The 14040-nt window shown below is 49.8% G+C and overlaps 1 protein-coding gene across 3 annotated transcripts in view; it reads left to right on the top strand.

The window, feature by feature from the left end:
• The first annotated feature begins 6572 nt into the window (after window positions 1-6572).
• TRIM71 (tripartite motif containing 71) overlaps window positions 6573-14040 on the top strand; it is a 62272-nt gene continuing 54804 nt past the window's right edge. The window contains exons 1-2 of one of the 3 annotated variants that reach the window (XM_074539199.1): window positions 6573-6715; window positions 7547-9160. In XM_074539199.1, coding sequence (XP_074395300.1) covers window positions 8288-9160 — 873 coding nt within the window. In that variant the 5' untranslated portion in view covers window positions 6573-6715; window positions 7547-8287. Of the gene's footprint in view, window positions 9161-14040 lie in introns of all 3 variants that reach the window. The other 2 variants (XM_074539193.1, XM_074539189.1) reach the window with 2 other exon arrangements.

The following is a 14040-nucleotide window of genomic DNA, read 5'->3' as shown; positions in this document are numbered from 1 at the left end:
CAGGCCAAGAACTTCTTCCTCCTAGGCTCTCTGGTGGAGCAGTGAGGAGGGGAAAGGCCTCTTCACAGGTCACTTGATGGCCCCAGAGTCTTTGCAGAGAAGCCAAGTCGGGAGACTCCAACCTCTCGCATGTCTGTGAGTACACAAAAGACTCAACCTGCGCCTGGAGGAATAGCATGCTGCAAGGTAGCAGAAGCTTCCTCTGAGTCCACCTTACAGCTTTCCCTACAGAAAACACAATTATAACTACAATAAATACTCACATAAACCAGAAAGTTTGATTAGCACCTTGCCTGGTTGCTTGCTTGTTCATTCACTCTCGTAAAGAAGCACATTACCTTTGTATGCACTGTCCCTGACCAGTGTTGGTTTTAACATAAAAATCCCTAAACATTTCAGCTCCAAATTAGCTCCAAGCATGTTTCCTGCTAATGACAATGCAGAAATACCACTGCCTTTTCCTCTCAGCATTCCATTTATACCTTTGGAACTGACCTGTCTTGATCAGAGCAGGCACAGGAGAGAGCAGGGCCTGAATGTGGGTCAGGACTAGTGCTGTATGTTACATGGAATCACCTGAGGGAGCTTGCCACTGGCTGAGATTGATGGTTTGCCAGTGCTCAGGGAATTACACTGCATGGCCCCGAGGGAGAAGCATCTGCCCACACCCCCCAGGGAATAATGATGAGGAGGCAGGAGGGGAGAGGCAGTGTTGGATGCAGGCAGTCCTAAGATGTACAAAGATGCAGGTGACCTTCACAACCATTCAGAGAGATGGGAGACACTATTGTCCCTCGGAACACGCTGCACAAGCACTTCACCCTTCCCAGCACAAGGTCAGGCACGGCAGTGCTGCAGCCTGTTAGGGGACACTCCCACCTCCCAGTTTGGGGGCTGGTAATGGATAGCTGAGGGTGCCAGGCTTCCCAGCTCCCGCCGCCAGATCTGGAGGGGAACAGCTGCCTGCGCCCAGAGTTTACACAGCTGTGGGGAAGCGTTAGCAGCTGACAAGCCACTCTCCCTTAAGTGTCAGCATACACCACTTCTCCCTGCTAGGGGCACTCCCACAGCCAGTAAAAGGATCTTGCAGATGTGAACAAGAGTGAAGGCAAGGAGAACTTCTGAGTTACAGCCCAGCCAACTGTGCGGAGAGGATAAATGTGGAGAGAGGTATGGGAGCAGAAGCAGTGTCAGGAAGCAGGAGGCTAATAACAAAACTTTTGCAGTTATTATCCCATTATGCTGGCACCTGCTTTCTACCTCCACCTGCTCAGAGCTTGCATTACTTGACCTGCAGAGCATGTTTGCCAGGTATGTCTATTTTGCCAAGCTTCTCCTGAAAGGGAAAAGTGATCTGAAGGGACATTTTGTTGCAGGTGAGTTTGAGAACCTTCAAGACTACTCCAGCATCAGTTTTCACTCCCAGTCAGAGAAGTCACTTCTTGTGATTGAGACATAGATTTAGACCATTCTTAATGGTAGGCATCGCATTTGAAATCTGTTTAGAACAGAATCGGGGTGAGAAGAACCAGACATTTGCATCTTCTGGCCTTGAGCCCATCCTTGGGGGGCAATAGTTGAGCTGTCATCATCAAAGATTAAAGCCAACACAGGTACTTAGCCTAACAAGAAATCTGATTGAACAGATGGTGAATAGGGAGAGATTTGAGAAGTCTGGAAGAGAAAACTGGCTTTAGAGACACAGTCATTAGGAGGTAAAAGTGCTAAAAGTCCTTGTGATGCTAAATCCCATTATGTGGTTAGAAATGGATGATTTTCAACCAGAATTTCTGAAAAGATGAAGGAATTTATCAGAATGCACAGAAAAAAAAAAAAAAAAAAAAGGTAATTTACTTTTGTCTCAAATGCATACTGTGCAGTGGGAAAGAGAGCAAGGCCTAAGCATAAAGGTGCTCTTGGAGACGTGGTAATAGAAGTGAAAAAACCCAAAAGCACATTGAAAAAAGACATCTTTGCATCAGCTGCCTGCAGAGCTTAGTGCTGTAAAGCACGACAGTAAGTGCTTGCTTCTTTGTGGGAACAGAGGACTGATGCCTAAACCTGGCAGTGTCTCTGGGGTTAAAAGTAATGTCAGCTGCTGGAGTGCAAGATCCCTGCTTCCCAAAGCCAGCCCTTGAAGACTGTACAGAGGCAAAGATGCACACCAACAAGATCTATAGATCACTTTCACATGTGCACAGAGGAGGCTCTCTCTTCCTTTCTGGATCCCATCACACCCTAACAAGCACATCTTTAAACTCAAGGTGACCCTGCTGTAGGGGAGATGGATGGGCGGAGGAGGGGGTGTCAAGAGCTTGAATTAATATGCTGAGCAAGCCAGTTTCCAATGATTTATACCATGGGGACAACACTTACTGCTTCTTTGCTCCCCAACCCTCCACCCTGCTCAAGATCCAGCATATCCTACAGGAAGCTCAGCAACACATGCAGAAAGTTGAGCTTACTACTGTACTTACTAATGGATCCAATGACAGATATATGGTCGAGCCAGAGCCAGTGTGCAGGAGCAGGCATGGCAAATTTGGAATCTGAGGCAAATTTAGAAGTTTGTGCTCACAAGAGGAAAAATGAGGAAAGGAGAAAAAAAATCCAGCACAAATCAGACCTAAAGTGGCTGAACTTAAGTGGCGCAGTTGTCCATGGAGCACAGTTGTGGTGAAAACCTAAAAAAAGATGGATATTCCTCTGAGCATAATGAATAAGTCAATAACAGCGAGCTAAAAACTAACAAAAAAAACTTCCTCTTTCATTTGTCTGGCACTATTTGACAAATGGCAAATCTCTGAAGGCTACACCAGCATCAAGATCTTGCTAAAGACTTTCTTTGTGAGTAGACCTGTTGTAAGAGATGTTTTTGTACACTGATTTACTAGATGAATTCTTGAGCAGGAGAGGCAAAGATCCAAGCAGGTTGTAATGCTGAGTCTCTTGCCTCTTTGTTAGCAGATAAACAAGGAAGGGGATTCTCAGGGGCAGCAGGACAGGGAGACTTTTAGATCTTGGTAATCCCTAGGAAAGACTGTGCAGAATTTGAAGCTATGAACCACTGAATAGGCTTTAAATGGCTGTGGTATAGCAATATTGGAGTTGGAGTTGTTTTCTGGGTCCTCAGGTGCAAAACAGCAACAATGATAACAGGAGTTCAGACCCCTCTGTTTACATTACCTGTGCACATTTGGGGACTTGCACCAGCTCCTCAGCTTCTCCTGCTCACAAGACCTGCTGAGCTCACAATGCTGCCTTGGAGCTCAGCACAGAAGGGCAAACCACATCAGGCTGCTGGACCCCTTCATGCAGGTGGCATAGGGGAGAGCTCTTTCTGCAAATGTTTGCCTCTAAAATTACAGCAAAATATCCCCAAAGTCACAATTACTCTACCTGGTTCTATTTAACAAAGCTTTTAACCTCCAGACCCCTGGGTTTTCCAGCTGTATTGCTTTTGGCAGGAACACCATTCTGTTTGTCCTGTAGTGCTGCTGGCAGAAAGCAGATGCTTTCCTTCAAGAAAACGGAGCTTCCAAGTGGAAAGCACATCCTGGTATTCTAAGCAGATGCCAGAGAATGACTCAGGTGCAGTCTATTTTCCACTAGAATTTAAGGGAAAAAAGAAAAAAAAAGCATTTTTAATGCATCCTTTAGCTGCAGTGGCTGGGCAGTTAGTCAAGGACAGACAAATGTTGCCAAATAGAGATTTTTCAACTAGGTAGAAGCTGGCCCAGGTCATCAGAGCTATTTCAATTCTTGTTAAGTGTCTCTGATAATCTGACCATTCATGCCTAGGTTTCAGCGTTGTTAGAATGTTTTAATGGTTAATGTTTTAACACAGTTCTGACATGATCATGACACAGTTATGATTTCAACACAGTTTAAAAGCCTTTAGTACAAACCACATCATTTCAAATTTAGACCAGCAACCATGTATGAATGGAGGACAAAAGAAAGATGAGAGATATGGTTTGAAAAAGACTGGGAAAAGGGGGATAAAGTGCGAGAAACCTCACCAGAGTGACACAAAGGAGAACTAGCAGAATGCAGAGAAATGTCTCAGACGCTCACGTAAGCAGGGAGATTTCATTTATTTGGCACAGAGGGACAATAGCCCTGCTAACCAGGATAGCTATTGTTCTTTTGTTTTTAACAAACAAAAAGGGAAAACGCGAAGCACTAGCTTCCCAGGGAAAAATCATAAAAATAAGTTCTCATCCTGCTGTCCAACAAGGAACGAGAAGCCTCCCGCACTTCACCTATCGCCCCCACGCTGTTGCTCACTCACGGTGTTTGTCGGCTTAGAAAACAAATGAAATATATTGAGGCCTCACTCTGAGGAGAGCTGAGGGCGTTGTTACAGCACAACAACTTAATTGAATTGAAAACCACTGAGTCAATGCATTAAGCAGAAAAATGCACGGTGCTATCTGCTGTGTCGTTGAGTGCACAAGTGCTCCGGCAGCCAATGCTTCAGGAGGATTATAATGCTGGTGTGTTCCCTTTAGCTTTATTTCAGCATGTTTCATAGTGAAGACAGAAAGCCATCCATAATTGGAGGAAGCCTCAAAATGTTTCATTCCTTCAGCGGTGGAAGTGGGGCGAGAAGAAAAGGAGGACTGTGATTCAGCAAGACAGAGGTGCTCCCATATGAGGGTGACAGCTGGAGAATAAGGACCCTCTGTTCAGGGACAGTGAATTGCTTATAGCCTTTTACAAGCTCAGGGAGGGTGTAAGATGTAAACGAGCTTCAGGAGCCTTGGCACAAACACAGAGGATCCTGTCAGCAAAAAGGACCTTCCACAGCACATAGGTAGCGTCGTGAGCCCGCTAAGGACCATTTGAAGCATTGATGTGCAGAATTGCCCCCTTCAGCCAGCTTGCTGGAAAGCAAACAGCTGTCACTGAGGGAGACAGGAGTGTCAGATATGCCTGGAACACATCTGGGAATTTCTGCCCAATTAAAATATTTCTGAACACAAAAGATGACAGTTTCCATTGAGTGAGCTGGAGCAAAGCGTTATCTGGGAAACTCAAACAGATCAACCATGAGCTTGTTGTTCAGGGAATTCCCGCTCTTCACAACTGACTTCATCAGGGAAAGGACAAGCTCTGCAGCATCATAACTCTCTGCAGCAACCACAGGACAAATAAACAGAGCTGAGGCAAGGCTCAACGATTTTTTAACCACTGGATAGTCAAAGCTGTGGTGATTTCACCTGCATGTGAAATCAAATGTGAACATACAGATACGTAATATAAAGAACACAGCCCCAGAGCCAAATCCTTTATTGATACATAAGGCAAGTTCTCAGCAGAATATACCACTGAGGAGCATAATAAATATTCATGCTTGTTTTACACCTTAATGCACCTGTCTTGCCCCATGGACTTCATCAATGATTCCCATTGCTTGGTCTTGCATAAGGGTGTTAGCACTCCTGAGTTTCTCAGATCTCTGAAGGGCTTTTTGAGATATGGCTTGAGCTGCGTTTAGTACCTGCCATCAGAAGACAAAAGGCATTTTTGAGTAGACAATTTAAGTTAGTGTTATTTGTGCATCTAAGGCCTAGATAGCATTAATTGTTTGTACATCTAAGGGCTAAACAAAGGAGAAACATAACTGAATATGTTTTAATAACCAGCTTTCCTGTTCTGTGATGGTTCTGAGAATTTATTATCGTTGCTGAACAGTAATTAGTTTTGAGTTTATTTTGGTTATTTACAGATGCTTCCATTCACTAATCTGTACATTTCCCCATTTTTATCACTTTTCCTGTGTTTTCGACTTTCCAATCTCTAAGCCAGTTCCACGTTTTAAATTTTCTCAATCTCCAGTTTCCTTGTTAAGGGTGCAATGCCATGCATCTTCTCTTGCTACCGCAAGCCCTGCTAACCAAGAGGGTGGCCACCCGGTCGTGCTGCAGAGCCGAAACTTTCCACCCACGCGTTGCTGGTGGCGGGGCGCTTCATTAAAACCAAAATAATTGTTGCGGATTTTTAAGTGCGGTCTCGCAGCAGCGCAAATGGCATCCCAGCTAATTTTCGCTAACTTCAATGCGTCGGAGAGGAAGCGCCTGCCCCTGCCAACAAGCAAACCCCCCAGGCTCGCCCGCCCGGGCACGGCACACCCGGCGGCAACCGCAAGAGCGCGGAGAGGAGCCCGTCACCCCTAGACTGGGCGTCAGAAAAAGGGAAAACGCTCGATTACTCGAGAGACTTAATGTTTAAAGCTGCATTAACGCCTCGGTGCTTTCAAAGAACGGCCCCGAAGCCCCGCTCGCATCCCAAACCCAAGAGGTCTGGCGGACCGCCCGAGCGGCGGCGCGTCACGCCCGCGGTGCTCGGGGGGTCCCCGGCGCTCAAACCGGCGGCGTTGCAAGATGGGGGGTGGGCCAAGGGGGCTGGATGCAGGCGGATGGGGGCAGGTCGGGCCGGAGGAGGGCGAATGTTTCCTGCCCGCCGCCGCCGCCCCCCGGCCGCCCCCCGCAGCCGGGCGGAAGTCAGCCCGCGCCGTCGGAGCTTAAAAGGCTCCCGCACGCCGCGCCGCCCCAGTGCCGGCGGCCGCAGCGGGGCCGGAGCCAGCGCCGCCGCCAGCCCCGCGCCCCCCCCCCCGGGGCCGCCCTCCGCACCCCGCCCGGCGGGGAAGGCGCCCGGCGCGATGGCTCTCCCCGGATCCCACGCCGCCTGGGACGGTGCTGCCGCATCAGTGAGTAATTCCTGCTAATTTACCCCCCGAGGCCGGTGGGCTCCGGCTCGGCAGATCGCGGGGGAGGCGGGCGTTTTGGTTTTCGCTGCTTTCCTCCCGCCGCCCCCCCTCCTCTCGCCTCTTCTTCGGGTTTTATATTATTTTTGTTTTCTCAATAAAACACCACGCGAAGAGGCGAGATGACAAAGGAAATGTGATCCTAGGCGCTGCAGGGGCTCAGAGCGAGAGAGAACCGGAGAGGAGGAGGAGGAGGAGGGGGCGAGCGTAGCGCTCTCGGATAGCATTGCACAGCGGCTCCAATTTGTGCGAGCGAATATAATACACCCCCCATGAATAATTCAGGGCGGCCGGCGGGGACCTGCCGCTGCTCCTCTGCCCGGCCGCCGCAGCCTGTGCGAGCCGCGCCGAGCCCGCGGCACTGACCGGCCGCCCGAGCCGGCGGGTACCGCGTGTGCGGGGCTGCTGCGGGCTCGGCGCTGCCCTCCGCGGGAAGCCCCGCGCAAAGGAAGGCGTCCGGCGGGAGCCGAGACTCGGAGAGGCGAGAGAGGGGACTGCCCTTCTCAGCTGTCCTCGGAGCCCTTTTATTCTTTCCATCTCCTCCTCCGCGTCCCGCCAGCGTGAGTCTGTGCCGGTGGGGTGGGCACCAACGCCGCCCTCCATCCCCACCCCCCAGTCATGCGGTGGTGGAGCAGGCGTCGGCGGGGGAAGACTGGAGCCGGAGAAGTCTGCCTGGCCACTGTATTTCAGTGCCTCTCTCTCTCCTAGAGCTGCTCTGGATTGCAAAAGTGGAGGGGGGAACTGAAACGAAATTTCCCCTTCCCCCCCGACAAGCACAGGTTTAAAGGAAAAGAGGAAAAAACCCAACGCCCCAAGAAGAAAGAGCGAAACTTGAGTTAAGCCCCTGCTGCCCCCCGCCCGCCCGGCCGAGAGGGACTTGCACTGCCGCCCCGACCCGGTTCTGCGGCCGTGGGAACCGGAGCCGAGCCCCGGCGGACAGAGTTCGGTCCCCGCTGGATGCGGCGGGGATCGGGCGGTCGGCGCCCATGCACTTTCCGTTGAGGAAGAGGACAAGTAACCAAACCACGTTGTCAAACTGCTGACCCGAGGGGGAGATGAGAAGACTGTGTGAGGTATTGACCGATTGGGGAATCGATACAATTTGTCTAATGCAACGGGGGATCGGGGGTTAAGTACATGAGAGGGACGAGAGGATCCATTTACTGAGGGAGAACGGGACAGCTACACCTTGATACCAAAAATACTCCCCCCTCCCCGCAGCAGCCAGCCCGGCAGCAGCGAGGTACGAGGAGAGGACCCAGCTCCCTGCAGACCGCCGGATCGATGACACCGTATTTGCAAAACCGGCCCATCGATCCCACTTGGCAAAACGACTGATCGATGCCAGCTTGCTCGTAAGCTGCTTGCAGAACTACCTTCTCCCCGTGCCTCTGCTTTTCCGCCCACGCTTTTTTTTTTTTTTGCCTTTTTTCTTTTTTTTTCTTTTTTTTTTTTTTTTTTTGAGGGAGGAGAGACACGTTTTTGCCCCCCATCGGGGAGTCAGGCCCATCGCAAATGGCTTCGTTTCCCGAGTCCGACTTCCAGATCTGCCCGCTGTGCAAGGAGATGTGCGGCTCGCCGGCTCCCCTCTCGTCCAACTCCTCCACCTCCTCGTCCTCCTCGCAGACCTCCAGTTCCTCCGGGGGCGGCGGCGGCTCCTCCTGCGGGGGCCCGCCGCGGCGGCTCCACGTCCTGCCCTGCCTGCACGCCTTCTGCCGCCAGTGCCTGGAGGCGCAGCGGCACCCCGGCGCGGGGGACGCGCTCAAGCTGCGCTGCCCCATCTGCGACCAGAAGGTGGTGATCTCGGAGCCCTCGGGCATGGACGCGCTGCCCTCCTCCAACTTCCTCCTCAGCAACCTGCTGGACGTCGTCGTAGTGGCGGCCGCCGCCGACGAGCAGAAGAACGGCCGCGCCGCCGGGACCGGCCCCGCCGCGGGCTCGGGCGGCGGCGGCAACAACCGGCACCACGGCCGCCCGCCGCCGGGGCCGCCCCGCGCCGCCGGCTCCTCACCCGCCGCCGCCGCCACGGCCGCGTCCTCCTCGACGTCGTCGTCGTCCTCCTCCTCGGGCGGCGGCGGCTCGGCGGCGCTCCTGCTGCGGCGGCCCCACAGCCGGCAGGGCGAGCCCCGCTGCAGCTCCTGCGACGAGGGCAACGCCGCCAGCTCCCGCTGCCTCGACTGCCAGGAGCACCTGTGCGACAACTGCGTGCGGGCGCACCAGCGCGTCCGCCTCACCAAGGACCACTTCATCGAGCGCTTCGCCGCCGGCCCCGCCGCCGCCGGCCCCGCCGCGCCGCTCGCCCTCAGCCCGCCCTACCCCGCCTCGCCGTACAACATCCTCTCTGTCTTCCCCGACCGGGCCAGCTACTGCCAGCACCACGACGACGAGGTGAGCGCAGGGAGGGAAGAAGGAAGGGAAGGGGCGGCTGCGCTCCCGGCCCTGGCCGGCGCCAGAGGGCCCCCGCCCGCGTGGCCGGCTGCCGGGGGGCGGCGGGGCTGTGGGGACAGGGGGCAGCGCCGCCCCGGCAGCGGCCGGAGCGGGGCGCGGGAGCCGCTGACACACCGGGGGAGGGAGGGCGTGCGGAGAAGTGGCGGCGATCCGGGCGCAACCCGCTCGCACCGGGCGCTGCTCCGCGCCGCCGCCCAGGAGGAGGAGGTGAGCCGGGGGCCCCTCCGCGAGGTGCGGGACCTGCTGTCCCGGGAGGCGGCCGGCGGAGCTCCGGCGGGCCCGTGAACGGCTTGCAGCAGGGGCGCTGGGCTGCTGGGGCGCTGTGTCCCTCAGAGCGGCTCGTCCGGCGCGTACCGAGGGGTGGCGAGGCCGTGGAGGTGCAAGGGAAAAAGGTTTGGGGTCCCCCGGCGTCCCGATGCTGAGTTAAACTGGTTTGTGGAGTCTGCTTTGCACAGCCGTGTTCAGCGTGTAACCCACTGGAGGAAGAAAAACGAATAAATAGGGACGGAAGATAACTGTGTTGAGAAAAAGACGCCTTTTTGATTAATTAATTATAAATAAATAAAAGGCAGTAAAAAAGTTAGCAGAGATACTAACGCTTGTAAATGCCAGCTACATCTACTGCTCTTGGTTAACATCTTGTCTGCTTGTGTGGTGGCAAACATCTACTGATGCAAAAACAGGAACTTGCTTTACGTGGTGTTAATTTAAAACGCTTTGGCTTTGCAAGTTTTGATTCTGGTGACCCTAAGTATTGTTTCATAGATCTTAAAAGAGGCAGTGGCTTCTTCAAAATGTACTTGGAAGTGTCTTAAGTTTCATTGGGATAGTTTCTTGCTGTGATAGTTTGAAACTTGATTTTTCGTTTGAAGCTGGAAAATGGCGATCTGCTGACTTTCCCCTTTTGCTCTGGGGGTCAGCGCGGGGGGGATTTTGCTGGAATTTTCCAGTAAATGGTGTTGGAGGTAGTTTCCTCCCAAGATGAAATTGGACAGCACAAGGGGCTTCAGGGAAAACCTGCCTGAGGACAGGGGTGGTGCAAGAGCTTCCTGTGGGATGCTTGCTTAACTGATAAACGAAGGCATTTCACCCATGGAAATGTGGTGATGCCTTTGTCTTCAGTTTTCAGGGACACTTTTTCTATGTCCTCTAATGTTGCTGTAGGTATGAAATAATTCTGGAAAAGTCTGGCATTTTGTGTTTCTTAAAGTTGCAGAGGACAGACCGTATGAATTCTGTGGGAAAAGAAAGACCTTAAAATGACATTTGGGGGGCATGAAGTGTGATTGAGGAACAATCAAGTTTTTAACAAAAAGAAAAGCAGCCCAGAAACGTTTTGGCAGCTGAGCTGCTTACAGCTTTTTGTGGTATCTCAGCATCTCCCTAAGAGTGGGGTTCCTAAAGCACTTGTGTAATACTGAATGCTGGACTGAAATGAGGCATGATCTTAAGGCACTAGAAGAAAAAAAAAAAATCTTTCTGCATTCATTTTGGAGTATAACTTCGGTTTTATGGTGCAGGCTAGAAAGCTTCTAGTTTTTGTGTTCTCAGTAGGATGAAAGTTCTTTTCGAAGTGTGTAAAATGAAACAATTGAGGGCTTTTGGCAATAATATAGAATATCCAGCTTCTAATGCAATGCATTCTGAATCCATTGAGTAAAAGAGTAGCTGGGATAGGAGCTCCAAGGTATTTTGTGGACTTAAAATCATAAATTGCAAAGGGAACAAAGGTATTCTAGCCTTGCTTAAACTGTATGGATTTTCTAGAAATAACTTCTGAAAAAGCTTAGTTTTTTTGACATAAGTAATTTTACTTTCATCAGTGCACTCTGAAAAGAGTACACTTCTTAAAAGAATTGGGTTTGGGTGTTCCTGTGTCCTGTAGACCTAGAAATTGTTTTAAAGCAACTAAGTATTTTCAATCCTTCAGCTCCTGTTGAGAAAGGCTTTTATTCTGCAAATTAATGATCTACTACTGTTCTTGATTAGTGCGTTTTGGTGGCTCCTTAATGCGGGTGTGCCTGATCAGTATTTGCAAGTATTTATTATTCACTCGAGAGGAATTGTTTGGGATAGTCTGACTCTTGGGAACAGTTTGTCCTGTGAATCTTTATCACTTTGGCTAAAAATATGGGTGAGGTGTACAACTTTTTTTTTTTTTTCTGAGAAAGGGTGGCTGCAAAACTGTGAGGGTTATTGCTTGTTTAAGAATGCTATTTACAGCCTCATAAAAGGAACGATAATAGAAAGGCAGCCTTCCAGGAGAGTACTTAGTGCATCACTTAAGCACTTTGTTGGGCTAATAGTGTAAAAACAAACCTAAAATGCAAGGCAGGAATGGTAGCCTGAAACTTTAATATGAGCAGAACCCGGGTTTTTAACTACTCAGTATGTGAGAAAAGCTGGTGGGCAGGATATTCCCTCTGATTAATTCAGGCAGGTAAGGTTTGGGTATAGGCAGATCTCATCTGCAAGCTGCTGGAAGAGTAATTCTTTTAAATGCAGAGTTCTCCTTCCCCAGGATAGATCCTCCTTACCCTGTCATAAGGAGTTTGACCCCATCCCTGAGGGTTTTCTGCACAAAAGTTCTGGCTCCTCCTTTATTTTGTGCCTCCTTGCCTAGAACATGACACTCCTGTCCTAACATTGCTACTCATTTGTTACCTTTCATCCTGTTCCTCTCTGGTCTTTCCACCCCTCCTTCTGGGAATCACTGTCCGTTCCCCATAATTTTCCCTCATTCCACCTCCGTTTTTAGACTCCCTCGAGTGAGAAGGGAAACAGCACCGTGGGTGGTGACTTGCTGGGTGTTCCAAGTCTCAAAACAAGACTACACATACACATTTGCCAGACAAGATCAGTGTAGTTGCTCATCCTCTTTATGCAGAGAAATGCAGATTTCAGCTCTTAACTGGGATGTGTCTGGCGTGTAGTCTCTTTTCAGTGGAGATGGTTCTGGTCTTGGTTGAGCTGTTGACTCCTGTTGTGTGCTATGAGTTGACTGTTACAGTAGTGGCAGACATTAGAGAGTGGAACACTGCTTTCATATAGCAGTGCCTGCAGGTACTACAGTGATGCATGAAAGAAGGTGAACAAAACTGTTGTAGGGTGAGGGGGAAGCAAAAGCCAATTCTTTGTCATAGCACTTCTGTTGAAATCCAGTCTGGTGGTTTACTACTGGGAACCTCACTGTCTGATGTAAAATGGTTAATTTCAGATGTTTTGAAGCATTCTACAAAAGTAACCATGTTACAACCCTGATAATTTTCTTCCGTCTGGCATTTTTTGTGTGTACAGCGCTATCAATGCTACAGTAGCAACTAGATGTTATTGTTATAAAAACCAACTAGACGGGGGACTTGGAAAGATTTTGCTTTAGTTTTACCCATAATTAAATCAAATATCCTCCCTGATGTGTCAATGTGTTCTTGATTGTTTCATCTCGGACTGAAAGAGCACCTCTGTTTTTCTTTTCTTGGAAGGATGAATAGGCTATAAACTAAACCACCATCTTAGAAAATGTTGGAACAGCTGTAGGACACTTGGCTTGTGTTGATAAACTGAGTGAAGTGAGTTTGCAGAAAGTGGAAAATGCTACAAGTTGCAAGTTAAATAACTGGGATTTCATTTATGGCAGAGCACAGCTTCTGTGAGCTTGAATATCATTTCATGATAACAGTGGTGGATGGTCAAAACACTTCAATAGCAGACTTCTGACACTTTCTAGGGAAAGTGTGGAGTTGCCAAATTCAGTCAGCTTAGTGGTGTATGACCCTTCTAGTTCTGATATTGCTCTACGGATTCCATTTTAGAAGTGGTTCATGGACTACCAAGACTTACAAGACAAAACCCTGTAGCACCACAGCTCCCTCTGTTGCAAGAAAGGCTTTTAAAGATCTTTCTCCCCTTGCCCTTAAACACACTGTTGCTTCCTTCTCCTTCCATCATGTCTGTCTCTGGTCAGGGTCTTAACTGATCAGATTCATTTACAAACTCTTTTAAGTTTTTTGCCATGTCAGTGAGTTGCAGTGGTTCATGGGGCTGTTGGAGCATGCAGATAAGACTCACTAAAATCAGATTGCTGTGTTGCATATAATCTTGGATTTCTTTTTAGATTATGACTAAAATGCATTCCTTCTTGTTATTTTACAGGCTGTGAAAGATGCAATTTTTGGAGGCTTGCACATGTATAGGGGAAAGCATTCAACTTCATAGCTGTCAGCTGAACTGAAAGCTACTTACCTGGTACCTTGGTTAAAGTTGCTGGTTGAATTTATGTCTAAGCTCCCCTAATGTAGGGTAGAGCTGTGGTCTCACAATAGGGAGCAAGCACACTCAGGAGATGCTTCTGTGAGCCAATTTAACTCACTTAACAGGACTGAAAACTTTTCCCTTTTGCTAGCACTGGTATAAGTTTATTTTATTTGCAGGCTGAACTGGTATGAGGGGAAAGGAGGAATGGAGTGGTTAGACAGGAATGGTAGGTTAAATGTGGTTGCTTTTGTGTAGTGGCTTTCCATAGGGCCAAATGCTGAGCTTTGCTCCCTGGTGCTCCCAGTGCCACCCACCCACACGTCTCACCAAAGTGGTTGGCTCATGCAGAGGGAGTATGCCCGAGTTCCCAGTTCTGCATCTCTTGCTCAGGGGTTATTTGTGTGAAACTGCAGTGTGTGGTACAGGCTCTTGCTGTTTCTCTTTGTAATGATTAAGGTTTTTGCCACCTAACAAAGAGATTAAAAATTTTAGGAGTGTATCCAGAGGCAGTGGTTTTAAATGTGAGGCTTTGTGTCACTGGTGTTGTGACTGCTAGAGCTTCAGCT

The sequence above is a fragment of the Zonotrichia albicollis genome, chromosome 1, assembly GCF_047830755.1.
Source record: "Zonotrichia albicollis isolate bZonAlb1 chromosome 1, bZonAlb1.hap1, whole genome shotgun sequence".
NCBI classification, from domain to species: Eukaryota; Metazoa; Chordata; class Aves; order Passeriformes; family Passerellidae; genus Zonotrichia; species Zonotrichia albicollis.
The sequence above is the reverse complement of the archived record's forward strand: the minus strand, read 5'-3'. Positions and strand labels throughout refer to the sequence as shown.